Raw genomic sequence first — 27,784 nt, 5'->3', positions numbered from 1 at the left:
TGTTCCTCTGTGTTCATTAACTTTTTCCATTGAGGTGTTAGACCTCAGAAAACAGGATGTAAGTTGGTGGTATTATATTTTGGTTACATTTAATCAGTTACTATAGTTCTATCTACTGATTATACCACACTGTACTTCAAAAGCTGGGCAGGTATGTATGGTTGGCAGTAGGAGAAGGCAATGGCACCCCACTCCAGTACTCTTGCCTGGAAAATCCCATGGATGGAGGAGCCTGGTAGGCTGCAGTCCATGGGGTCGCTAAGAGTCTGACACGACTGAGTGACTTCACTTTCACTTTTCACTTTCATGCATTGGAGAAGGAAATGGCAACCCACTCCAGTATTCTTGCCTGGAGAATCCCAGGGACGGGGGAGCCTAGTGGGCTGCCATCTATGGGGTCGCACAGAGTCGGACACGACTGAAGCGACTTAGCAGCAGCAACAGTTCTGTAATTATTTTTACCAATGGCACAACAGTTCAACAAAAATGTCGAGTTCTCTTTATGCTAAACAAATTTGTAAATAGAAAGCGTTCTTTTCTAGAGCTGGGTTCATGTTTTGTTAGTCTATGACATATATAGTTACCATATTTCTAGAAATATATGTCTATCAAAAATTCCATTAACATACCTGTAGCTATTTATGAAATAATATAAAATAATTTATTTACAGGCTGAAGGTAAATAAGATACTAATCCCAAATTCTCTTCTTCAACACATCATAGTTTTTTATTTTATTTTGTAAATTAGATCCCATTCTATAAATCTGTTTTGAAGCAAAACTTATGCTCTGACTTTAAAACTTTGTAAGGATACTCTTGACCTAAACAATAAATGGCTAGAGATCAGTGTTGACGGTTTCCTAGCAACAAATTAAATGCTTGTAGATCCTTGATATGCACATGGTCTCTTCATTTCAGAAAGCTGTTTATTAAGGTCAAGGTTAATTAATACTTCAGATAATAACAGAGACCCCTAGTCACAGTCAAGAGTTATTCCTGTAAATGTCATCAGATCAGTCATAGGAAATGGGCTATTTTTATGATCTCACTCACAGCTACATCACACATGGAGTTGCCTGTGTATAATCATGGTGAATCATGGCAGTTTTTCTCAGAGTTATGCTTACAATTGCCAAGTACTAATATAATATTTGATGTAGTGCCAAAAACATCTATATCTGAAGCATTCTGTGGTGAAACCAAGCATAATAAAATCTAATTGGAAAAAAGTACTTCAAAAAGAAAACCAGAAAGGCATGTCCCATGGTAAAGTCTATTTGTGTGCTAAAGCATCTTTTGTTAGGTTAAGCACAGAATTCCTTTTGGGGTCTTTCTTGGCCAATTAATCCCCAAATTTCAATTCAACTGAACAGCAGTGGTCTAAAGATAGCTTGCAATTTCCTGGGTCCCCAAAACAAAGTGAAATCAAACAACTCAATTTTGATAATGGAAAAACACTTTCTTGCTCCTAAGCAATGAGTCAAATGAAGTGTTACAAGAAATCCATTGTGTCTGTCTAGTCTCCAATGAACCATTTATCGAAAAATATTTTTAATCAATCACCTTCACAGGCATTCAGACCCATTCTACTATAACTAATGTACTGTCCAAGAACTGCCAAAAGAAAAAGTAATTTCTGACAATGCTTATCACAAATGAAAACTACAGAAGTCTAACATCTTAAAGAGTAAAAGAGTGCTAAACTTTAATATGGGGAAGATAGATAACATGTAATACATACTGTTTTCATATCTAAAGTAAGCCCTAAAGGCAGTGAAAATAACAACAAACTCACGCCTAACTTTGAACAATTAGTTACAAACACTTACTGAATTCAATGAAATGCTTCTAAATATAAATTCCCAGGAAATAGCAAGCAAATAACAACTTATACGGAGTTCATTTTGAGCTTATACTCAAAATTTTTTTCAAAAACTTTGAGCCTTTTTTTCCATTAAAAATAGACATAAAAGGACACGATTCCCCCCCCAAAGTCCTATAGATAACTTATATCTTACATCAAATCATTAAATTTTCCTTCAACAACAACAATAATAAAAATAAAGTGGTCTCTAACAAGTGTAAGACCTAACATGTTGTTCTTGTTGAACAGTTCTTTCCTCTGTATACTAAGGTATGTCTCAATGTTTGAAGGTCAATTACTAAATACAGTACTTTTCTAAAACGTCTGTTACAGGGAATGTCTTTTCTTACAATTCAAATCAAGTATTTTCATACAAATATTCATTGCAGCAGCCAGTAATCTTTCTAAAATCATTTCTAGTTAAAATTATTAGTGAACTAGTCTCATAGGGGAAAAATTCCTCTGTAACTTCTATATAAAAATTCCTATATAATTTATATGTCTTACAGAAATAAAATCTCTGGGCACTGAAATAAAATCAAATGATACAAGTCAAAGATGAACAGCTATAAATAAATTATATACCATGTTTCTCTGAATCATAATGAGAAGGTTCTATTAAAAGTTTGACAAAAATAGCTATGTGGAGGCATCTGTAGGATAAACAGAATGTATAATTAATAGGTTCAGAGGAATAGACCTCAATTCAGAAAATCGAGAATATGCCCCCAATGGGATATCTATCTTATATAGTGATGATATCCTTTTCTGAGTTTTAATCAGAAAAGTTATGAAAAAGAAAGAATGATGATGCTTCTAGTTGAATATTTATGTTATTTAATGACAACTGTAATGCATACAACATTTTACGTCATAAAAATGAAAACTAAAAATCCCTCCCCCCAAAGAAAGACTTATGATTTGGTATGAAAGAAAGACATAGTACCTTTTATTTCATGTTGGCTTGCTTCTCGTCTTCTTTCTAGTTCTTTTCTGTCATAATTCAACCTTTTTAAGCACATAATTCCATATTGTAAACTTGTTCTGTTATTTTTTTAAAAAAGGAGAAAACACAGTGAGTTTACTCAGTAGATGATTAAGCATAGTCAACACTATGTCTTACTTCTTCGACAATTTGTTAATGTTATATCTGTAATTAAATTATTTAGGATTATAGGGAGATGAAACTATAGTTATTTTAAGCACTCAGTGTTTCTAAACAGTAAAGAAAGTATTTTTGAAATAAATTAAGCATAGTCTTAAAACAATCTTGGATTTTGTTGTTCATCTACATTTTTGTTTTCTGTTAAGCCATTTTAGCATTGTTTGAAGACAAATGAACATCTTACTCATTTGAAAATAACTTAAAGAGAGTCACTATTATGGAGTCAAGAAGGAATTTATAGGAAATGGTTACCCTCCTTTTCATGATGAGAAAAATAATATAAAAATATGAGTAAGTAAAGTATTAACATATAGAAGCAAATAAATAGCCACCAACTCTAAGTGATAGAGAAGTATGTGAAAGGAAAAAGTCAACAAACAATGGGACTCCCTATGGAAAAGATACTGTGGATGAACAAAAAACTTATCCTTAAAGATCAAGCAGAGAAAGATTATGGGGCACCATGACATAGGATTGCTGATGAAATGTTAAATATGTGGTGGTAGTGAGACCCACTGTCCAGAGTTGAGAATCCATGTCAGGAAATAAGGAGGAATGTGATTTCACATGGAGAATGGGGTTACATTAAGAAAAGTGTGCATTCAGAATAATGTGGGACATATCAAGGTGACAGAAAATTATTGGACAATTTTCAAAGGAGAAAAACATGAAAGGTTTTGATTTAAGAAAGAATGAATCTGACAGCAAAACAGGAGTTTGGAGAAATAGGTAATTCTAGGTAACAGGGAAATGAGTTGAGGAATCAATGCTGTCAAAATAATGGTCACGATAAAGACAAGGAAAAGCATGAAAAGAAAATCCAAAACCCAGGGATGTTTGAAGAGATGAAAGAAGACTTAGTGATACTATATATAAAGGTTATGAAAGAGTATAATAGGTAGAAAGAATCTCTAGGCCTCAGGAATGAAGAACACTGATTATTAGTGGTTTCTTAAATGTTTAGAATTATAGACAAAGACATACACTGGAGAAGGAAATGACAACCCACTCTAGAATTCTTGCCTGGGAAAATCCCATGGACAGAGGAGCCTGGTAGGCTGTAGTCCATTAGGTCACAAACAGTTGGACATGACTTAGTGACTTTCACCTCACTTCACTTAGACACAACACACTGGCCAGGCTACTCTTATGTGCTGGATGCACTTCTAAGCCCTGCATTTTTCATAAAACAATGCTGAGTTCAAATAGTTCAGAATCAGAGGAAAATGAAAAAAAATCTACATTAATTGCTACTATTGGGTGAATTGTATTCCCCCAAATTGTTGTGCTGAAGCCCTAACACACCCTACTTCAGAACGTGACTGTAATTATACATCAAGTCTTAAGAGAGGTAATTAAGATAAAATAAGGACATCAGGGTAGGCTTTGATCCAGTATGACCAGTGTCCTTACAGAAGAGAAAATGTGGAACACGGAGAAAACTGGGAAGTATTCCTGCACAGGGAAGACCATGTGTGCACACACTGAGAAAGCAGCCATCTGCAAGTCAAGCTGAAGAAACCTGCAACGCTGACACTTTGTTTTATAGATTCCAGAACTTTACGAAAGTAAATTTCTGCTGTTTAAGCCACCCGTCTGTGGTATTTGGTTATGTTAGCCCAATTAAACTAATTCAGTGGATACCAGATAATACTGATGTGAAAACCATCATAGACATTAGCCAGCTTGAGATTAAACCAGTGGCTCTTTGCCTAATTTCTGCCAAACTTTTATATGTAAAATTGTGCTGTAAAGGGGATATACATATTGTTATAACAATGTCTGACAGATGGCAAACCGAGCTACAAAGAGAGTGGGTTGTCATATGCAGTCAAGTACTACCTGCTTTAAGTCAGAGCTCAGGACAAACAAGAACTCTGCCATTTGAGTAATTTTTATTTCTTTGAAATATTTTTTAACACCCAAAACATTTTTTATTGGGCTATGGCCAATTAACAATGTTGATTTTTTTTTTTAAACCTGATCACTGGATTAACCCTTTCTATTATAATAGTAATAACTAAAATTGATCTACTGAAGAATACAAAACAGGCATAAGTGTGTCATCGAAAATTCTAGTATTCAAAAATCTATTGCAACTACGCAAAATTTGAGGGCCTAAACATTCAATGACAGAGAACTCACTACCTCACAATGTATGCTATAGAGCAATAGTGATACAAAGTTTTTTTCTATTGGACATAAATCACTCACTCTATAACCTACACCTATTTGAAATAGCAAAGTGTATGTTCAAGAGAGCAAATATTATTCTTCTATCACATATGTTAAAACATAAGTAAATTTATGTGAATTCTTCCCTATCCAAGCTAAATTTAATTCCTTCCTTTCCCCTAGACTTCTACCACTCTATCACAGTTTAATGTCCATAAATGAATACGGTTTCTTATCATCATCTCACCACATAGTAGGACTTTTATTGTGCCTGCCAATAAACACAGTCTCAGTGCTGGTTAATGGCTTGATGGGTGTCACAAAAGTCAACTATAAATAACATATTTTTCACTTGAACTGCTTTTAAATAATGAATTCCCAATCCAGCATTTTAATGGTTTTTAAAAATGGTATTATATTTGTTTCTACTAAATTTAATCCAATAGTGTCAACAACTGTTAAGATTCAAAAGATTTTGATAAATTTGACTGAAGAATCTCAATTATTATCTCTTTCTCCTAACTGTATGTCATTAACATAAATGATTTTTATACCATTTTAATTTCAGTCATTAATTAAATATTGGACAGGATGTGAGCAAATAGTTTGCCAAATTGTCTAGATTTATATTTATCAATTTACTATAATTAACTACATAAAATGATCATAATGACAGTTTTGCAGATGACTTACAAGGAGATCAGGCTATAACATAACATCTATGACATGGTATTATAAGAAATGTTTTTCTACCCCCTGGATAATAAACAACTTGAAAAAAGAATTTTCATATTTTTAATCACAGCAATTTACTGCTCTGTTTTCCTCCCACTGTCTCATGTCCTACTCAGTGGTTTTTCCCTGAAAATTAATGTACAAATAAGCCAAAGCACTGAAAGATTTATATAAAAACAAAAATTTTTTCAGAGGAGAATTCCTTCTCAAAATTTTTTCTAGCATATCCCTAAGTTATTTAATTTATAACTACATATATCTATAGTTGAAACTGATGAATTTACTCTTAATAAATATTTTTCTACAATGAACACATAGATTCAAATTGCAAACATGAAATTTCCTAAATATATAGGGGGGAGAAAAGATCCACACTGTATGAGAATTTAGTACTGTCTAATTCTATAAACTTGGGGCATGTAATATGCACCCAGTTCTACATTAGACACTCCCTGCAATTTATTGCATGAAGATATTTTTGCCAAGTAGATGTACACAGATGTTTCAAAGAGCACATACTCTATATTTCTTAAATATCTCTTTATGTTCTAGTAATATATACATTAATTACTTTTTACTTAAAGTATTTCAGAAAAAAACCTAAAACCTACCGATGGAAACTATCCACCATTTTTAAATGGACGCGGAGATCTTTTTTTGTTAGGTGATCTAGCATTCTTGCATCTACCAAGCATTCCATAAAATAACTTCTGTACTGAGGTAACCCCAGGCTGGGAAGCCATTCGTTTCCAATCCACTCATGGTTCATATCTCCATATGCCAGGGTCTGTAGAAAAACCGGACACTAGAATTGTTTTATAGCAGTCAAGTTTCTTAACCAATAAGATGAGATGGTAATTGGAAGATACGGGCTATCATTTTAATTGATATTTAATTCTTTTATATATTGAAATGAAGCAGAAATAATATTTAGCCTCTAAATTTGATGTATTTTGTACAAAGTGGAAGTCTGGGTCCTTGCCTACAGGGTCCTTGCTTACAGCAAATGATTATGCTCACTTTGTTTTCTCAAAAGGAATTACTTTTTATACAAAATACATTTTAAATTCAAAAGTTAAATGAATGATGTAAACAAATGCTGAGATGAAAGATCCTTACTTTGTACAGATGGATTTATTTAATTCAACTTATTTTATCTTTATCTGTCAGCCAGTATGCCACCATTTCCCTCTCTTCAGTGTTGCTATTATATTGCTGTGGTGTAATGGCAAATCTTGATGTGAAAATAGGAGCCTCAGTAAATGAAGAGAGAAAGGAGCCACAAGGCTAGAGGGCAGAATGCTGACGCTTTATGTGGCCTCTGCTGTTACCTAGTGAAGCATGCAACCAGTACTCTATAAAAACTGATGCAATCGTTTATAGATATCAGTCAATACAGACTTTGTATTTAAAGAATCAGAGCACGACCAAAAAGGTAAAATATAATCTAATTCTTTAATATAACAATATAAACTGATCTTACCAAACACTGTTCATAAAAGTCTAAAACCCAAATCAACCATCACCACTAAAGCAATTTTTAAAAAGAATTATTACTCTATTAATTTGACAATATTTTCCATTCAGGTCCTTATCAAAGTCACAATTAGAACATGTATTTCTCATTAAAATTGAGGTGTTCCTCTTATTTTGTGTGTTCCTAAAAAATGGAATGCTTACCAAAATAAAAACCTAATGTAACCCTAATTTACTAAATGTAGGTCCTAGTAGTATCTGGGCTTCCCTGGTGGCTCAGAGGTAAAGAATGGGCCTGCAGTGTAAGAGACACAGGAGATGCGGGTTCAATCCCTGGGTCAGGCAGATGCCCTGGAGAAGGAAATGGCAACCCGTTCCAATATTCCTGCCTGGGAAATGCCATGAACAGAGGAGCCTGGCCAGCTGCAGTCCATGAGGGTACAAAACGTTGGACATGACTGAGCGACTAAACAGCAACAGCAGCAACATCCTAGTAATAACTACCGAAATTTTTCATACAGTCAAAGTTTGAATCACATTACCTAAAACATATTAATTCTTCTAGTTTAGTAGTATAGTGCGGACATGTTGAAAAAGGATAACTTCTCTACACACATATATGTATGTGCACATTACAGATGTTTGGCTCATAACGCCATCTCAATAAATGGGAGTGACTTCTGATGTGCAGTTGCAAAGCTAACCCATGCCCCTCCAACTCCATTTCTCACACACTTTTCTTTATACTATAAAGCTTGTGTGTGCTCAGTCATTCAGTCATGTCCCACTGTGTGTGACCCCATGGACCATAGCCGTCCAGGCTCCTCTTCCATGGGGTTTCTCAAGAATACTGCGGTGGGTTGCCATTTCCTCCTCGAAGGGATCTTCCTGACCCAGGGATTGAACCCATGTCTCTTGCGTCTCCTGCATTGGCAGGTGGATTCTTTACTACTAGTGCCACCTAAACAATAGGTGATTCCAAACAATTTTTTTGAAATCTCTGCTCTTCCCCTTAACATCCAACATGAATGATTCCTGATTAAATATATTCAGAGGGCGATTTCCAAGAAGTTTAATTTGTAGTTCTTTTAAAGGAGAAAGGAAATTTTCCTTTCAAAAGAGGCCAGGTGTAAAATGACAGTCATCTTCTTGATTGCAAAATATGGTGATTTAAAAAGACTTATATAGTATTAAACATAATAAAGTTGAATACATGATTAAGCTAATTTTAAGCTAAGTGAAGATTTATAATATTATGACATACAGTTTTCTTACTTTATATATTCATAGCCTACTAAATGATACTGTTTTAAAGCATATGCATTTCCTACCTGGGCCCAGCTTCCTTCCTCAGATTCTTTCTGTGTTAGCAGCAGGAAATGATTAATAAAGCAGATAAATATAAATTAATCTCAAAATTGATACAGTAAATTTTTTTCTAGTAGAAGTAAAATTGTTTTGCTAATAAAATGTTAATTAGGACACAGGCAAATAATACACAACCCTTATTGAGATCCACAGCAATCAACTGAGGAGTTCAAGGGTGACTACGAGGGCAACTATGTAATTTCTAATTTAGGCTAATTAAATACACACATGTGACATATGGAATTTTCATGATACATTTGATCTGGTCATTCCAAACCTTTTTGATTCTTAAAACTGTGGGATTTTTCATAATAAATTATAATAAAAAATTTTGATTATATACATACAAATATACAATGCACAGATGTGTATATATACATATGATGGAGAAATACTGTGCAAAGTAAATTAATGGAGTGGACAAAGGAACTGCATCCTTCCAACTAAGCTTTGTGGTAATGAAATGGGTCTCAACAACAAGCAGCAACAAACAAAACTCAATAAGAAAAGACCAAGTACAACAAGCTAAAGTAAAAATGTAATTAGTAAACAACATTTGCATTTTTATTCATCATAAGCTAAATAATCAATTTCAAATGAATAAAATGAAAAGGACATTAAATTAAAAATAAGTTGCTCATAATAAAATGCATGGCATGCCCAACTTTGCAACTTTAAATGAGAAGTGACTATACATAATATTGTATTTTTAAAAGCTGACAATTATGAGTCACCATGAATTTCTTTAAGCATGTACTTTTAATAATTTAAAAAAATGAACACTTTTCATGGAATGATGGGGACTGAAGCTCTGTATCTGAGATTGGGAAAGTACAAGAAGCTAAATGATTGCATTTAAAAAGGATATTCAATCTATACATTCTATTATAAATTTAATTGGGTTTGGTAACATGCATTACCTGGGAATATGCTAAGTTTCAAGTGATATTTGCTATAAAACATTTCCAGTGTTGTGAAATAGATAAATATTATTAAATTCTTGATTACTTGTTTGCATGTTACAAACTCTTATATTAACCACATTATGACAATCTAGTATGGCTTTATTTAAAAAGGTCTAAGTGCAGTGAAATTAGACCATAATCATTGCATATCACTGTGTAAACATACCCATTACTCTGATCCTATGGTATAAACCAGCTTTTCCATCCAGATAGCAGCAAAATAATGGTTTTGCATGTTCAACAAAGCTGTAAAGACTAACCGTTTTCGCTGGAGCCGCAAGATTTTCCATTTCTTCATGGGTCACCCAGACGTTGCCTGAAGGCTGGTGAGGAGGCCCAGAGGGAAGCAGTGGGATCCACGGGAGGAAGCAGTGGTAAAGAAGAAAGGCAGCGCCACTGTGAGTTAACGGAACCACAGTAGCGCACCGTGCTCGTGCTTCTACAGCATGTGCAAGAGACAGCATTGCCGGCTCTCACAGCTCCCTTTTGCTTCTACTTCAAAAGATTAAATAGAAAGAGGCGTGCTGCGAGGCTCACATGGGATAGGCTTAAAATGATACTTCTGTAATTATTCATCAGGAAAAAGGCTTAATCAAAATTTGCATTTCAAAGGTATGTGGCTATTGGATCCATCTTTTTGTAATCATGGAGAACTGAATAAATTTGATCTGTAGAAGAGTATTTTTTCTTCAGTAAACAAAGACACATGTGTTTTGTCATGTTATTACCAATATTTCCTTCACAGAGTTTTGATTCTTCAATGTCCTTGGAAAGAGAAAATTGGTTGTCAATACAAAGCTGAAAGTACTATCATAACCTGTCTGGAAATCAATATCAGTTTTTCCCAAATGACCTCTTCCTTTCACAGTTCAGTAAATATGTTGTTTTCCTATATTCTTAAAAAAAAGAAAAAGAAATGCTATTTTGGATGTAATAAAAGTTTTTTTTTTTTTTCATAAATATTGTCAGAAGTCACAAAACTTGGGTTATCTGGTTTTTCAGCAGTATCCTACACCATTATAGAGAAGAACATATTGTAAAACGGAAGTTTCCCTCTAGCAGGCACTATTCTATTATGAAGTCTCATTTTTCTTTTAATAAAAACAACCCATGATATTTCTTTTATATACCGAGTTACATACAATTTCTAAACCAAAGTCCATTTAGTAACACACAGATCACTGGGAACCACTTCCCATCAAATTCCACCATTTAACTGGGATATCATTATGAACATTTCAACATTGTCTAAGTACAGCAATTCTATAGTTTCAGTGACATTTGTATCCTATGTATTACTTGTTACTTGTTTTGGAAGGGGTCTCATTTTAAAGAACTGGAGGTAGCAAAATTGACACCCCAATATAACATTACCATAATTTCCTCTGGCCTTTTCTACCGATACAGTGCCATGTTAACTTAGCTTCTATTATAGATGATGGAATTTAATATAATTTAAAAAATAACTGCATATAAACTAAATTGATGAGTATAATTCAACATATGGTAAATCTCATGTATAAGAGAATTACTCATGGTTGAGCAATGAAACAGTAAATATTCATTATTATAAGTAAATCATATAGGCATAAAGATCTCAAAGGATAAGTATCATTTATACATATAGAATTCTCATTTTCCTACCATTTTGGAATTCTGAGTATAAATGAATTCTTTTCTTAAAAGATAAAACTGCACAACTGTAAAATATACTTGGAATACAGCAGCCATCCATGTCATTAAAAGCCCCTCCCTCTAGCCCCAGCTTCTAAAAATGGTACTCATTATAAACAGAAAGTTGCATATGAATATATGATTATTAAATCACTTGGCAGAAACTGCTTTCATTGCCTTTTTGAGGAGTGTTCTATGCTAAAAATGTGTTTTTACACTTCTCTGTCACATTCCCTTCACACTCAGTGATAACACTGCTTTGCCTGAACGGCTGTACTGTCTCTTCATCTCGAGCTTCAGTGATGGTTACTTGAGAGGAAATTCATTTAAGCCAGACTGTTTTACAATGATGTCTATAGATTCCACCTTGTTTGTGAATCCAAGAAATGAAGATCTCCCTCCTTCTGCAAGAAACTTGACCAGTATTATTTCATACTGAAATGCAGACACGTATAATCTCTTTCCTTGTGGCTCGGCTAGTAAAGAATCCACCTGCAATGTGGGAGACCTGGGTTCAATCCTTTGGTTGGGAAGACCCTCTGGAGAGGGGAACGGCTACCCACTCCAGATTCTGGCCTGGAGAATTCCATGGACTGTATAGTCCATGGGGTCACAGAGTTGGATATGACTGAGTGACTTTCACTTCACTTCACATAATCTCTTTCACAGGTTATTTAAAGTCTGTATCTGCCAGTCTATCACCATATTCTGGAGTGAGTAGGATTCAAGGAGCTATGACTTAATCTGTATCTTTGCATGCAAAATGAGTATATATCCAGGACAATTTATATACAAAATGAGTATATATCCAGGACAATTTTCTAAAGTATGGTTGGCAAACTTCCCAAAGTTGTAAGTTGGTTGTTCACTTGTGCTCTGCAGTTTTACTTGTGAGGAGCACTGCCTGCTCTAAAGTCTTGAAAAGTAACTCATAAAATGATTCCTATAGGACCCAACCACTTAGGCATTAGTTGAGGTTTTCAACAAGTTTATTTTATAAGCACGCCTATGGGTAGTAAGTCAATTATTTAGATTTGTTTCTTTTTATCACCAGTTTCAAGGATGGAACTTTCATCTGGGTAAGTCATAAAAAGGGTGCTTTAGAGCATGAGCGTTTCAGCGAAGAGCACATCTTAGAGAATAGCTAGAGTTGGGACGCTTCGAGAAGCAAAGGACATAGGACACTGGTGCCTTGAGTCCAGGGATAAAGACTGCAAAAAGTGGCCGGGAAAAGCATAAAGGACAAGCATCATATCATCTGGCTGTGGCTTTCTGAGAGTCACTGAAAATCATTTACTCACTGCCCTTGGTAGTCAATGCTGCAACCCCTGATAAATGAACTGGAGAATGCAAACCAGTAAATGATTTTTTTTGTGTGTATGGCAAATACCATTTGAGCCCAGAAAATGATTTCTAAAATTTTAGTTATCTAGAGGTTTCAGTTCTAGCAGTGCCACTTCTCAGTAACTAGGACATTTCCTAAGCTTCTCTAGATTCTACATCTGTCAAGTAGGCTAAAACTACATAATCATCCTGTAAAAGACCCTAATAATTTTAAATTATGATGCAATATATTCTGATCCAGGGCTGGGACTAGGACGAGGTAGGTGAGGTGTCAAGGGGGCTCCGTTTAAGGAAGCACTCACTCTCAGTGTCGTGGAAGAGCAAGGTCGGCACGGATAGTGAGACCGTCATTCAGTTTCGTTGGAGGTGCCTTGCTAGCCTGACCTTAGCCCAGATGCAGTAGAATATGCAGCTAGTATTATCAGTTGAAATCTAGAAGGAAAGTTCCTAAAGGAGGTTAAGAATTAAAGCACTTACCTATTTAAATCATTCAGGAGAGATTTATGATATAAAAATGAATATTAAACTGAGTTTAAGGGATAACTTATGAAAACTAATTGGGGGAAAATAATTCTCTTGCTGTCAGAAATACAAAATAAATAAAGCAGCCAGACCTCAGAACCCTGAACCTCATCTAGCTGTCACTGCTGTAATGACTTACATCATTTGAAGCATTTTTTACTTTATAACTGAATGTCAAAGTAAATTAATTTGAAATCTACCTTCCACATGGCTGTCTGGAGAGGCCTTACAAATAGCTGTGAAAAGAAGAGAAGCGAAAAGCAAAGGAGAAAAGGAAAGATATAAACACCTGAATGCAGAGTTCCAAAAAATAGAAGAAGAGATAAGAAAGCCTTCTTCAGCGATCAATGCAAAGAAATAGAGGAAAACAACAGAATGGGAAAGATGAGGGATCTCTTCAAGAAAATCAGAGATACCAAAGGAACATTTCATGAAAAGATGGGCTCGATAAAGGACAGAAATGGTATGGACCTAACAGAAGCAGAAGATATTAAGAAGAGATGGCAAGAATACACAGAAGAACTGTACAAAAAAGATCTTCACGACCCAGATAATCACGATGGTGTGATCACTGACCTAGAGCCAGACATCCTGGAATGTGAAGTCAAGTGGGCCTTAGAAAGCATCACTACGAACAAAGCTAGTGGAGGTGATGGAATTCCAGTGGAGCTATTCCAAATCCTGAAAGATGATGCTGTGAAAGTGCTGCACTCAATATGCCAGCAAATTTGGAAAACTCAGCAGTGGCCACAGGACTGGAAAAGGTCAGTTTTCATTTCAATCCCAAAGAAAGGCAATGCCAAAGAATGCTCAAACTACCGCACAATTGCACTCATCTCACAAGCTAGTAAAGTAATGCTCAAAATTCTCCAAGCCAGGCTTCAGCAATATGTGAACCGTGAACTTCCTGATGTTCAAGCTGGTTTTAGAAAAGGCAGAGGAACCAGAGATCAAATTGCCAACATCCGCTGGATCATGGAAAAAGCAAGAGAGATCCATAAAAGCATCTATTTCTGCTTTCTTGACTATGGCAAAGCCTTTGACTGTGTGGATCACAATAAACTGTGGAAAATTCTGAAAGAGATGGGAATACCAGACCACCTGACCTGCCTCTTGAGAAATTTGTATGCAGGTCAGGAAGGAACAGTTAGAACTGGACATGGAACAACAGACTGGTTCCAAATAGGAAAAAGAGTTCATCAAGGCTGTATATTGTCACCCTGTTTATTTAACTTATATGCAGAGTAATCATGAGAAACGCTGGACTGGAAGAAACACAAGCTGGAATCAAGATTGCCAGGAGAAATATCAATAACCTCAGATATGCAGATGACACCACCCTTATGGCAGAAAGTGAAGAGGAACTCAAAAGCCTCTTAGTGAAAGTGAAAGTGGAGAGTGAAAAAGTTGGCTTAAAGCCCAACATTCAGAAAATGAAGATCATGGCATCCAGTCCCATCACTTCCTGGGAAATAGATGGGGAAACAGTGGAAACAGTGTCAGACTTTATTTTTCTGGGCTCCAAAATCACTACAGATGGTGACTGCAGCCATGAAATTAAAAGATGCTTACTCCTTGGAAGGAAAGTTATGACCAACCTAGATAGCATATTCAAAAGCAGAGACATTACTTTGCCAACAAAGTTCTGTCTAGTCAAGGCTATGGTTTTTCCAGTGGTCATGTGTGGATATGAGAGTTGGACTGTGAAGAAGGCTGAGCGCCAAAGAATTGATGCTTTTGAAGTGTGGTGTTGGAGAAGACTCTTGAGAGTCCCTTGGACTGCAAGGAGATCCAACCAGTCCATTCTGAAGGAGATCAGCCCTGGGATTTCTTTGGAAGGAATGATGCTAAAGCAGTACTTTGGCCACCTCATGCGAAGAGTTGACTCATTGAAAAAGACTCTGATGCTGGGAGGGATTGGGGGCAAGAGGAGAAGGGGACAACAGAGGATGAGATGGCTGGATGGCATCACTGACTTGATGGACGTGAGTCTGAGTGAACTCCGGGAGTTGGTGATAGACAGGGAGGCCTGGCGTGCTGCGTTTCATGGGGTCGCGAAGAGTCAGACACGACTGAGCGACTGATCTGATATGATCTTCCACATTTAAAATGGCCTGTATCCACATTTCTCCCTAATCTGACTTGATGTTTCTCTACCATAAAAGGAAAAATATTTCTCCTTATAATAAGACTAGTTTAACACAACTGTATGTCACCTTATTTACTTAAAGGTTGAGGCTTAGGAGGTTAATAATTATGTAAAGGGGAACCAAAGTAGACTGAAAGAATGTTGTGAAAAAGAAGGAAAACAACTGGTAGAGTGCAGGAAGCAGGAAACTACACTTGTTACAAGCACAGACTACGGGCAAAACCACCTGGGGTGTGACCTTAGGACAAGTCACTTAACCTCTCTGTTCATCAATTCCTCCCATTTGTGAAAGAGTATCATGAAAGTACCCATCTCATATTGTCCTCAGACTCAAATCAGTTACTGCATGTAGAACACTTAGACCAGGGCCTGACCTTAGTTCTCCATTGATGTTGGCTGTTGCTACAATTTTACTAGAATTCTGATAAACAATCTCTACCCAAGTAAATCTTTAGTTTAATAAATGCTCTTTATTTCCCCTGTACATTTTGTTGAAACTTATCTTATGCCTTCCATGTCTGCTCAAAATTGCTAAATTATATGTTTACCAAAGATTACTTGTTTTTGTTTCCAAACCTTTTTACTTTCACAGCACTTTAAAAAATCAGGCAATTTAAGTAAATATTATATAGAGCCAAAAATTAAATAAACTTGGCTCATGTCTGAACACTAAGCTTTATTATTTGGAAAGACTAGGTAAGGGCAAATATTAAAACACATTATCAATAAGAAATACAACTTCAGCAAAGTCTAGGGGAGAATTTGTAAATTTCCAAGAGGATTCTACATTCACATAGCTTTTCGAGTATCTTAGTTATCACTTTAAAAAGAAACTCAAACTAAAAAAGTTGAAAATGTTTAAAGGATGAAGTTATCAAATAAACATAATGTGAAACTCCAGGCACTGGAATTAGCTAAAAGAAAAGTCCTTAGGGTTTCATCTAAATTTTCAAGTGCCTGAATATTTACATATTTTTACTTAAGATGAAATATTTAAAGAATTTATGTATTCTTTATGATATACCTCTTAAACCAAATATTTCAATTATCTGATATCTCCATCTCTATTCTATTATATAGGAGGCCTTCTATAGTAACTATAGTAACAACTTAGGAAAAAGAAACAGAAAGCTGGAAGTAAATAATAATAATGAATGAAAACACTAGATTTTTCTATTCATCCATTTCATCTAAACACAAAAGGAGGCAGAGTTCTGTTCAGTTTTTTTTTTTTTTAATCTAAGTATCTTGTTTTTTTCTCCTAAGAACTTCAGTGAATGAATAAGGAACATCTTTCTCAGGAACCCAAACCTAAACACACGGAATATCTTTTATGATCAGAACTGTTGGCAGTGTTCCAGAAGACATGATAACATTTATTAAAAAAAAAAGTCAACTCCTTTTAAAATTTCAAAGAGTGAATCCTAGTATATAATTTTAGGTGATGACTTTAAAATGTTTTCATCTTCACTTTATGTAGTAGATTAATTACTAAAAATTCATATGTAATTTTTTTGCAAAGCAAATCATATTTGAAATATATTAAAAATAAGTAAATACTTTCATGTAGATAGAGTTAAAGAAATATTCACAAAAAGCACTCAGTAGATTATTTTTAAAGCAAATAGAGACAACTTCTCTCTTGTGTAACCTGTATCAATATTTAGCTAAGGGCATATGTCTTATGTGAATAAAGAGCTTTTACACATTAGCAAAAAAAAAAAAAATGAATATTCCTATAATCTGACAGAAAAATTAAAAAAGCTATGAATAGGAAATTCATTTAAATACTAAAATAAATAAGAATATGAAAACATTTTACCTTTACTAGTAACTTTTAAAATGTAAACTTAAGCAATGTAGTCATTAACTTTGACAAAGGGGGAGAAAAGACTACACAATACTATCTGGCAGTTAAGATTCAAAAGTAATAAAAATATAAATGCCCTGTATACAAATATTGGCATGGAAATAACCACAGTTAATGTAATAACACAACTACATTCATACTCACTATTGTATTGTAAATACAATGAAAATTGCTAAATAAGCAAAATGTCCAATATTAGGGAGTTGGTTAAATAAATTAAAGGAGGTATGCAGCAATTAATAATGATACTACGATTACATATTTAATATTAATAAAATGGGGGAAACATGTCATATTACTGAGTTTTAAAAGGAGGAAATAATGTATTATGTGAAAATATTCTTATAAAATGAGAAAGTAGAATGAAAAGGTCTCTATCAAAGAGTTAATAGTGAAAATATGAATTATTTTAATAATTAGCAATATATTAGCTGTCTTTCAAATGTTAATTTCTCTTTGAGCCTTAATCAAAAGTGACTTTTCCCTCATTGGAATGCCAGAGCACTCTGCTTCTATGTCTTCCTTTTTTTAGCATGGTTGCCCTCTCTGTAATCAGGGCATACATATTTCATATCCTGTGTAGTGGTGGGTAGTGTGACTTATAAAATCATCATTTTAAGGTGCATATTTATTGACTATTTACAATTTGCCAGGCACTGAGTTAAGGCCCAGGGACTATGAAAAACCCGATAATACATTTGCTCTAGTGTGGGATGAATCAAGGATAGAAAATTATGTAGTCATTTCTTATAAGTATACAGAGCGATGACTTGGGAAGGGAAGCAAGCCCAGACTTTGGAGTTTGGGGAAAACTTTTTAGAGGAAGGACATTCAGGGGTCATCACCGGAGGACAGTGACCCTGGAGTGGAAAGAATGTTCCAGGCAGAGAGAAGAATGACTGAAAAAGCTAATGATCAACCCAGATCATAAAAGTTTAGGAAACTGAAATCAGGTCTGTGTTCCTGGGATCCTGATCTGAGGAAATAAAGCCTTTGAGGGGAATTGAGAATAGATGATGAAGGGTCTCATAAGCTCTCTTTACATTTGACTGTTCTTTGAACAACTGAGTATGCTCTTACCTTTAACAGCTTGTGATTTAAGTTCCTTCAGTTTGCTTAGAGATTTTTAGAAAAATAGTGCTTAATTATTCAATTTTCCTTTAAGAAATAGGATGCTAAATATATATAAATTATATTATACTTTTCATATTTAAGTTGGGACTTCTGTTGCTTTTATTTTTGCAAGATTAGAAATTTTAAACATTTTTGTTCAAATTTGCTCTTGGGAGGAGAATGTTAACATAAACCAGTCATGATACTTCTCTCTCAGTTGGAAGTTACGCAGGAAACTCATCATCAGATCTGAATTCTGTAGTTACTATTTTAATGGCCTTCTCAGCTTTTATTTTAAATATATTCTGAATTACTTTTTTAGCTTCAGTAATACTTCAGCTATAGTATATAACAGTTATATACATTTTAATATGCTATCAGTTCAGTTCTGTTGCTCCGTCGTGTCTGACTCTGTGTGGCCCCATGGACTGCAGCACACCAGGCCTCCCTGTCCATCACCAACTCCCGGAGTTTACTCAAGCTCATGACCATTGAGTCGGTGATGCCGTCCAACCATCTCACCCTCTGTCGCCCCCTTCTCCTCCTGCCCTCAATCTTTCCCAGCATCAGGGTCTTTTCAGATGAGTCAGTTCTATACATCAGGTGGCCAAAGTATTGGAGTTTCAGCTTCAGTATCAATCCTTCCAATGAATATTCAGGACTGATTTCCTTTAGGATAGACTAGTTGGATCTCCTTGCAGTCCAAGGGACTCTCAAGTGTCTTCTCCAACACCACAATTCAAAAGCATCAATTCTTCAGCAATGCTGTAAAGAGTTGGACTGTAAAGAGTTGTAAAGTCCAACTCTCACATCCATACATGACTACTGGAAAAACCATAGCATTGACTAGGCGGACCTTTGTTGGCAAAGTAATGTCTCTGCTTTTCAGTATGCTGTCTAGGTTGGTCATAACTTTTCTTTAAAGGAGCAAGCATCTTTTAATTTCATGGCTGCAGTCACCATCTGCAGTGATTTTGGAGCCCCCAAAATAAAGTCTGTCACTGTTTCCACTCTTTCTCCATCTATTTGCCATGAAGTGATGGGACCAGATGCCATGATCTTAGTTTTCTGAATGTTGAGTTTTTACTCAACGTTTACTCTCCTCTTTCACTTTCAACAAGTCATATAAAAGAATTTGTTAAAGTATATATTTTCTCCTAAATATATCTTAGGAAAAAGTTAAAATGGAATTATATAAGAAAGATAAGCAATTAAATTTTGACTTTGTGTTTCTAGCACTGGAATCTAGTACACTGGGAAGGAATATAAGAATATATATAATAAAATGAAGCCAATTTTCCAATTTATGGTGATGTTTAAGACCCATATAAAAAAAGTTATACTCAAGTTAGCTGTGTGCCTGAAAACTGAAATAATTTTGCTTTCCTATCTTTTGCCCACTATTTGAACTTACCTCATTTTTCCTTTTTTTTTTTTTTTGTATAAGACATGGGATCAGAAAAATCCAATTAACATCAGAAATCACATCCTTTATCAGAAAATGATATAATTTGGAGAAGGACTAAGGAAGGAAGGAATGTTATTTGCAAGTTTCTCTCAATGTTTGAATTTGTCATCTGGCATTCCTTTTTAAAATATTTTGTTCTTTTCTAATATTAAGACAGGGACAAAATTATGAGAGAAATAGGGATTTATAAATAAAAAGCAAACAGGTTTTGAGGGCAGGTAATTCACATGGTATTTATAAAACATTAAATATCCAGGTACTTTCATTTATGAAAACTGCTTAAGAGGTAGTGAGTTTAGCATTACATCTTCAAAAAGTACTGCTGCCCAGAGTTCATCTCTTGAGATGCTGGATTACATTAAAAAGGAAAAATCTCACGAAAGAATAAACTCTTGGTCTTGCTTGGGAGAAAAATCTAAACTTTAGAGGCTAGCTCAAAAGTCTATTTTGGTTGCAGCCTTCAAGTCTGATAGGAATCACAGCTCTTCCATTGAAAGCCTATTAAAAGTAGCAGCAAGGTTAATGAAGAGCAAGCTAGATCTCCTGAGAATAATGCATGCTGACATTGATATGCTTGCTGCCACAGTTCTGCTCTGTGGGCCTGGGGAGGCTGCTGTCCGCCCAGCCTTGAGAGAGGGAAGGAGCACAAAGGGACTCACAGTTCTGGATGTCGGAGGAGCTGAAGGACTGGTTAGGGAAACCATCTCCTGGATTGCTAATCGGAGCTTTAAGCGATGCAGAGGGTTGCTGATTCCAATCTCTCTCTGGATCTCAGTGTCCGATAAAGCAGACATAATGGCACCGCTCTTCACATTGGCTCTGCAGGCTGCCACGTACCAAGCAGGCATTCCCAACCAGAGCTGTTGGATTGGGGGAAAAACGTACCCAGATTATAATCATAGTTAACCAATAACGCTATGTGCTAGATCATATTCTAATTACCTGACCTGTATGAACTCATTTATTACCACAAGCCCATGAAAGAGATGCAATTCTTATTTCCCCCAGGAGAGAGAGAGGCATAAAGACATTAAATGATTTATTCAAAGAACCAGTTAGGCGGTAATGGAAATAAAGATTGGAAAGGGAGCCTTCAGGGTCTGCAATTTAACAACGAATTTATGAGGGATAAATATAATAGCTGCACCTCACCAAACCTCCTCTAGAGTTTAAGGACAAGAATGGCTACAAGCTGCATTTGGTAAAGGCTCAATTAACACATTTGTTTAATAAATGACTTCAATTTAGAATTCTCCTTTGGAATTCTGAGTGCTTTTGATCAAAGGCTTTAATGTGGCTAAGCGACATTTCCAACCTACCTACCTATGCTATGTGCTAATTTGTATATGCTCAATTAGATGCTAAATAGGAAAATACTTTTTGGAGAACAAAATGATGGGCTAATGGAAGAGGCGAACAGTATAAGCACCTGTAAAACATTAATTAAAGAGAGTTATGAAACGAATAATGCTCTAGAAATTACAGATTCTGATTTTTCAACTTTGCTGTGAGGCTCTGGAAAGAGTTGAATTGGCAGTGCAATGAACACAGCATAATGCCCAGCACGCATCTGAAGCCCAGGGTGGATGCGCTGAGTTGTAGCAGCAGAATTACACACGCTATTTTAATAAGGAATATTCTTGCCATTCCTCTCCCCGCTCCCTTGTCGTTAGCTATGAAGAAGAAGCGGGGCATGTGCTGGTGAGTTTAAATTTTTAAAAAGCTAAAGTACTGTTTTGGGGGGACGGGTATTTTATTTGTTGGTATGAACAGACTGAGCAAAAGGAGAGTGAGAGCAAGTGAAGGAACAAGTGAAGAACAACCATAAATCAGCAATATATAGCGTCAAGAGCTCTAGACTAAGAATCAGAAGGCTCGGGCCTTCCCTGTCGTCGGTGAGTTGTACGAGTCCTCTGTACCTCAGCCCTATTTCCCTCCTTTGTAAAATGGAAGGGATTTGGCTTTATTATTTCTAAGGCTTTGTTTTAGGCAGCTTCTAAGATGGTTCCAAATAATCTCACTTCCTGATATTCCTGCACTTGTATCACCCTCTTCCTCCAAGTTGGGGCTGGACCTGGAGACTTACTGTAATGAAAAGACTGTGTGATGAAAGTGACTGGCGCTGGTGGTGAAGAACCCACCTGCCAATGCAAGGGGTGCCAGAGATCCAGGTTTGATCCCTGGGAAGATCCCTTAAAGGAGGGCATGGCACCCCACTCCAGTATTCTTGCCTGGAGAATCCCATGGACAGAGGAGCCTGGCAGGCTATAGTCCATAGGATCGCACAGAGTCAGACACGACTGAAGCGACTTAGCACACATGCAAAATGATGGGACGTGACTTTCCAGGTTAGGTTACGAACAGATGGGCTTCATTCCAGCTGGTCCTCTCTGCCTCTATTCTCTGAGCGCTTGCTCTGGGGGAAGCCAGCTGTTGAGCTGCAAGCAGTCCTATGAGATGCTCACGTGGAAAGGAACAGATGTCTCTGGCCAACAGCTAGCAAGGAACGGAGTCAGCTCAGAACTGGATATTCCCCCAAGTCAAGTCTTGACACGACTGGGGCCCTGGGCTGACACTCTGCCTGCAGTCTTGTGAGAGACTCTGGATAGAGGCCGTAGTAAACCATGTCCAGATTCCTGACCCACAGAAGTCATGAGGAAAAGAAATGCTACATGTTGGGATAATTTGCTACATGATAATAAATAACTAATACTGATTTTTTTTTAATTTTAAAAAGTCTTCTATGTTAAGGGGTTGCTTGCTTCTGTAGAGGAATTAAAAAGTCAAATTGTTCATACAACGTGGCCTGGGCTGTGATGGAGATAAGAGAAAGGAGACAGGTTCAGTGCATGACTGATGATAGCATCTCCTACATGTTAGGCACAGGAATTGACCTTGCCTTGACAGATAATGATTATATACAAGAAAAGACGGGATTTGAATTCATAGTTTGTAAACTGAAGTTCAAAATAACTAAACATCTAAATATACCTTCACTGGACCTGAATGATTTTCACTTCTTTTCACCTCCTCTATACTAAGATATGTGGAGTTCCATACTGGTTAACATCACCAATACATGGTTGCCAATACCTGGTTACCAAGGTCATCCCTGATTGTTCTGTGTGTGAAGTCGTTTCAGTCATGTCCGACTCTGTGCGACCCTATGGACTATAGCCTGCTGGGCTCCTCCATTCATGATATTCTCCAGGCAAGAATACTGGAGTGGGTTGCCATGCCCTTCTCCAGGGGATCTTCCAGACCCAGGGATGGAACCCATGACTCTTAACATCTCCTACTGGCAGGCAGGTTCTTTACCACTAGTGCTACCCGGAAAGCCCCCATCCCTGATTAGACTTTCACAAAGTTCTTGGTGTCTATAAATGGTGTATGAAGCATCAGACTTATTTGTACCCATCACTTAGTGGGCTGTGCAATCAAGGAGGTACTAAAGGAGGTGAAAGTTAAGAGCTCTCATTCACTGGATCACCCACCTCATTCATCATGTTTCTTCCATTTTATAATTTCAGTCACTTTAGGGAACACACTAGGAGCAATTTCTGTGTGCTCAGGATAGTTTTAATTAGCAGAAACGTCAGTGCCTGTCATTTCCTAGGCCCTTAATGTCAGTAAATCTTTTTTTTAATAAAGGATCTGTTCATCACTTGCCAAAATAGCAGCTAACTCTGTGAAACTGTAGCTCATTTCGCTGGAGAGAAACTGCACAATGAGTTGCTCTCAGTTTTGCAGTGGGCTTTCTTAAACATTTTGTCTTATAAATTGATTTTTAAAATATAGTAATTTTAAAGACATATTCGGAAGAACAGCTGTGATCACTAATAAGCTAAAAAATTTCCTGACTGATATGAAAGAATAAAGCAAGACACAGGCTTCTTTCACTCAGTCCAAGAAAAAATGCAAAGCATGTTTTTATATTTATCTGTGTAAGATAATTTTTTTATATTAAATGTTTTGTTGTCCCTCATTGATTATTTTGTTAGCTCTGGATTTGATATAATAATGAAGGTAAACGATTTTAGAATCCTGAACTTTTTAAAACAATGGTTTCTAATTGCCTCTGCCAAGCAACAAAAGTTCATACAGTCAGTCCCTTGGTGTTCTTGGGCTATTGGCTCTAGGACGTCGCAGACCAAAATCTGCAGATGCTGGAGTCCCTGTCGGGCCTGACTATCTAGGGCTTATCATCCATGGATTTGTTTCAGATTGAACATGTTTGGTTGAATCCACGGACGGGGAACCCATGAATACGGTGGACTGACTATACTCCCCTTCATCTTGACATCAGCATCTCCTAGCAGCTGCCAACAGCCCACATTAGAGAACTGAATGGAAGGAGTGGTGAAACTATTGATAAGTGGTATGAAAGGGCCCTTGTGGTCAAATATGTATTTCCTTCCCCATCCTTGTCTGCTTCTGCTGATCAGGTATTGATTCATTTATCCAGGCCCTTGTGTTGTGCAGGATATGCTAAATGTAGTTCTCATTTCATTAAAAACATTCAGTCTAGACACAGAAGGGAACAAGGGTTTGTGTATTCTGCAAAATTCCAAATGTCTAAATCTAGCTGGCTCCTTCATGTTCAGGAATTATACTACAAGCAAAGGAATGGCTGCAAATGTCTTGGATCACACAGAAGTGTTAAAAATACAGAGATGGCTCTTTTCTGTTAACCTGCTGATGAGGAAGGGCTCTGGACTAATGTACTGGACAGATGCTTCCTAGCAACAACACAGCGAAAGTGTTAGTCGCTCAGTTGTGTCTGACTCTTTGTGACCCCATGGGCTGTAGCCCCCCAGGCTCCTCTGTCCATGGGATTCTCCAGGCAAGAGTACTGGAGTGGGTTGCCATTCTCTTCTCCAGGGGATCTTCCTGACCCAGGGATCAAATCCGGGTCTCCTACATTGCAGGCAGATTCTTTACTGTCCGAGGAGTGTCACTCAAGAATTGCTCCTTGATTTACTCTAGATATAAAGAGCACGGAATTTACTAAGAGTTTCTTTCATCTCACTGCCTGCTGCTTCTGCCACAGTCGCAAGAAAGCAACAGAGTAAAATCACAGCTATGACACAGCTATGACTGTGGGCCCCTAGATAAAGCGAACATTCTCTTTATAAGCTATTCCAGACTCCGGGAAAAATGAAGACGTCAGGAACCTGGCTTTACTTGCCTCTAAACATTGGACTGGATCAGAGTCTTCTGATTTAATTCTCTTACCTCTAGCCATGCGACTACAGTGGGCCCATCCCACTGGGCAAAAGGTAATCCCTTTCTCCGAGCTTCTTCTAGAAGTTCGTGCCTGAAGTATACAGTGAGGATTATTAGTCAGGTAATATGGGAAAAGACAGCTGTGATTATTTTTAATGACAAAATTTTTTAAAAGCCCAATAATCCTTATAAGCTTTTAATGAGTTAACACAGAATAACAGAATTCTTTCTTTCTTTGAATAATACATGCAAATCATCCATTGATTTTATTAGAAATGAAACATTGATATCTAAAAATAATTTTCCTAAGCACTGATTCTCTGAAATTCAAACATTAATGTTAATGGACTAAGAAACTGAATTATATTATCAGCAAATACCTTTCTCCCTTAAACAAGAAAGTGGCCCACATATACATATTCCTGCATGCATTATAGGATCTAAATGAAGTTTCTTCCATCTGTCTTGTCTGCTTCTCTTTATTATTTCAATAGTAGAAAAAAAAATGCCTGTTTATAGAGGCAGAAGATCAAGTCCGTAATTTTAGCCCCATTCAAATGATACACTTGATTTTAGTATGCTTTCTGGGTCTAGGTGGCTATCTTAGGAGTTAGTTTTTTGTATAGACTACAACATTACTTCTCATTTGAAGGGAACTCTGAGGTACATTGACTTCCATCTCTAAAAACAATGTAAGGTATAAAATTCAATAGTACACTTATTTTCATTTACAATCAGTACTGGTTTTAATAAAAGCAAAGCATCTCAATGACAACAAATGGTTGTTTCTGAAAACAAAAATATGTGAAGAGCCTAGACAAATGCATCTTTAATCACTATCCCTACTACTGACCTTTGACATCCATTTACAAAACCAATTTCAGCTCATTCATGATTGAAATAACAAGTTTGTGTTTCTTTGGAACTCAAATTGATATATCCCTGGCCAGGACTATATTGGAAAATATGTTCTCTATTCCTTAGATACATTGATCTTACACATACATTTTATACATATTGTTTTATTTTGAATGTGTGTCCTTCATGCTTAGGAACTCCAAAATGAAGCATTTGATTATTTCCTGCTATCAACTGATTAATTGCTTATTGAGGTGGACTATAACATGTTAGAATATATAATAAAGATGTCTTCTAACACAAAAGCTTTCCATGTCTGCAATAGATGCTACCACAAAATGCAGTGCAACAAAGAAATGAGGAGGCAAAACAAAGATTAAAGTTAATCGTAGCTGAAGAGACACATAAATCAACTGCTTTTTCACGTCACGGGTAATAAAGAAAGCGTGCGTAAGCTATTCAGCACCTGGGAAGGGGAACAGCAACACTGGCACCCTGACTGCAGAGTGAAACTAGAGCAGTTCCTGCACCTGGCTTGCTCTCCTCGCACCCATCCCCTCAGGCTTTCCAATGACATTCCTGCACTGAGAACTGGGCTTTTTGAATAGCCTAGTCTCACTGTGATAGAATATATCAATATATTCAATACATTGAATATAAATGAGTTGAAGGGTTAAATGACAAACCATCAGGTAATTATCGAGCACCTATTGTGAGCTGAGACCTGAGACTCACACAGACAAGCACCCAGTTTTACAGGAGATCCCTGGTTAAACAGAAAAAGCAAATACATGAAACTGTTTAAAAACTTAGTACAATTCACAAATAGATGCTAACCTTGATGAACATTCTGAGTGGGATGTTTTGGAGAAGGGGTTAATATTCGTAGCAATGGAAATGAGCAGTGGAGACTTTAGAGCAACTGAACTGACTTTGAAGGGCTGGTGGAAAGGAGTTAGGGATGACATTCCAAGCACGATGAGCAGTAAGGGTGGAGGGGCAGAGGCAGGACTGAACACAGGACACATGTAAGAAAATTCAGAGTAGGTTTCCACAGAGCCCAGGAGCATTATCAAGAGTTGCAACGTTATATCCATTGGGGGGGGAACACTTCAGTTATGTGACAGGTGAGTAGCATTACAGGGGAAGAAACAAATACACATTCACAACTGGTTTTTGCTACATTTAGAAAAAAAAAAAAAAGGCAAGTCAATATGCACTCATCACCTAGAAAGAACATAACATTTTCATAAGGAAATGACATAAATCGTACATAAGCCATTTTTGAAAAGTAGAACATTTCAATTGTGAAACTTCTAATGAATTCCCTAACTTAAAAAGTGCACCATGGGAACTGGAGTGATCCTGTTAAAAGTTAAGTCAGATAATGTAACTTCTCTGCTCATAACTTTCCAATTTTGCCTTACTGAGAATAAAAGCTAAAGCAGCTGTTAGGACCCACTCTACCCTCTGTTCTCGGACTCAACTCCCATCTCAGCAAGCAACACTGGTTTCCTTGTTGTTCCCTGGACACAGCCCAGACCTTTTCCTGCCTCAGGACCTTTGCATCTGCTGTTGCCTCATTTTGAACGCTTGTCTCCTCTATCTTCACATGCCTTACTTTTTGTATACTTTTAAATCTTTACTCAAATGTCACTTTCTCTCTGAATGTTTCTTACCCTCTTTCCCATAATACCAAGCAGACATTCCTTATCCCTATTCCTTGCCTTATTGTTTCCCACATCACTTATCTTCTAACATAACATATCATTTATGTCTCAACCTGTCATCTCATGAAAGAAAATAAGCTC

The 27,784-nt window shown here is 36.5% G+C and overlaps 1 protein-coding gene across 14 annotated transcripts in view; it reads right to left on the bottom strand.

The window, feature by feature from the left end:
* The window catches only part of PPFIA2 (PTPRF interacting protein alpha 2), a 493,970-nt gene that overhangs the window by 12,704 nt on the left and 453,482 nt on the right, over positions 1-27,784 (bottom strand). For 8 of the 14 annotated variants that reach the window (XM_044941884.2, XM_044941885.2, XM_044941887.2 and 5 more), the window contains 6 exons: positions 25,125-25,206; positions 20,549-20,749; positions 10,010-10,072; positions 8,748-8,777; positions 6,552-6,745; positions 2,812-2,909 (listed from right to left, as the gene is read on the bottom strand). In XM_044941884.2, the coding sequence (XP_044797819.1) occupies positions 2,812-2,909; positions 6,552-6,745; positions 8,748-8,777; positions 10,010-10,072; positions 20,549-20,749; positions 25,125-25,206 (668 nt within the window). The remainder of the gene's footprint in view (positions 1-2,811; positions 2,910-6,551; positions 6,746-8,747; positions 8,778-10,009; positions 10,073-20,548; positions 20,750-25,124; positions 25,207-27,784) is intronic. The other 6 variants (XM_006074836.4, XM_044941893.2, XM_044941883.2 and 3 more) reach the window with 2 other exon arrangements.

Source organism: Bubalus bubalis, chromosome 4, assembly GCF_019923935.1.
Source record: "Bubalus bubalis isolate 160015118507 breed Murrah chromosome 4, NDDB_SH_1, whole genome shotgun sequence".
Classification (NCBI taxonomy): Eukaryota; Metazoa; Chordata; class Mammalia; order Artiodactyla; family Bovidae; genus Bubalus; species Bubalus bubalis.
Note: the sequence above shows the minus strand (reverse complement) of the source record. Positions and strands in the feature narration are given on the sequence as shown.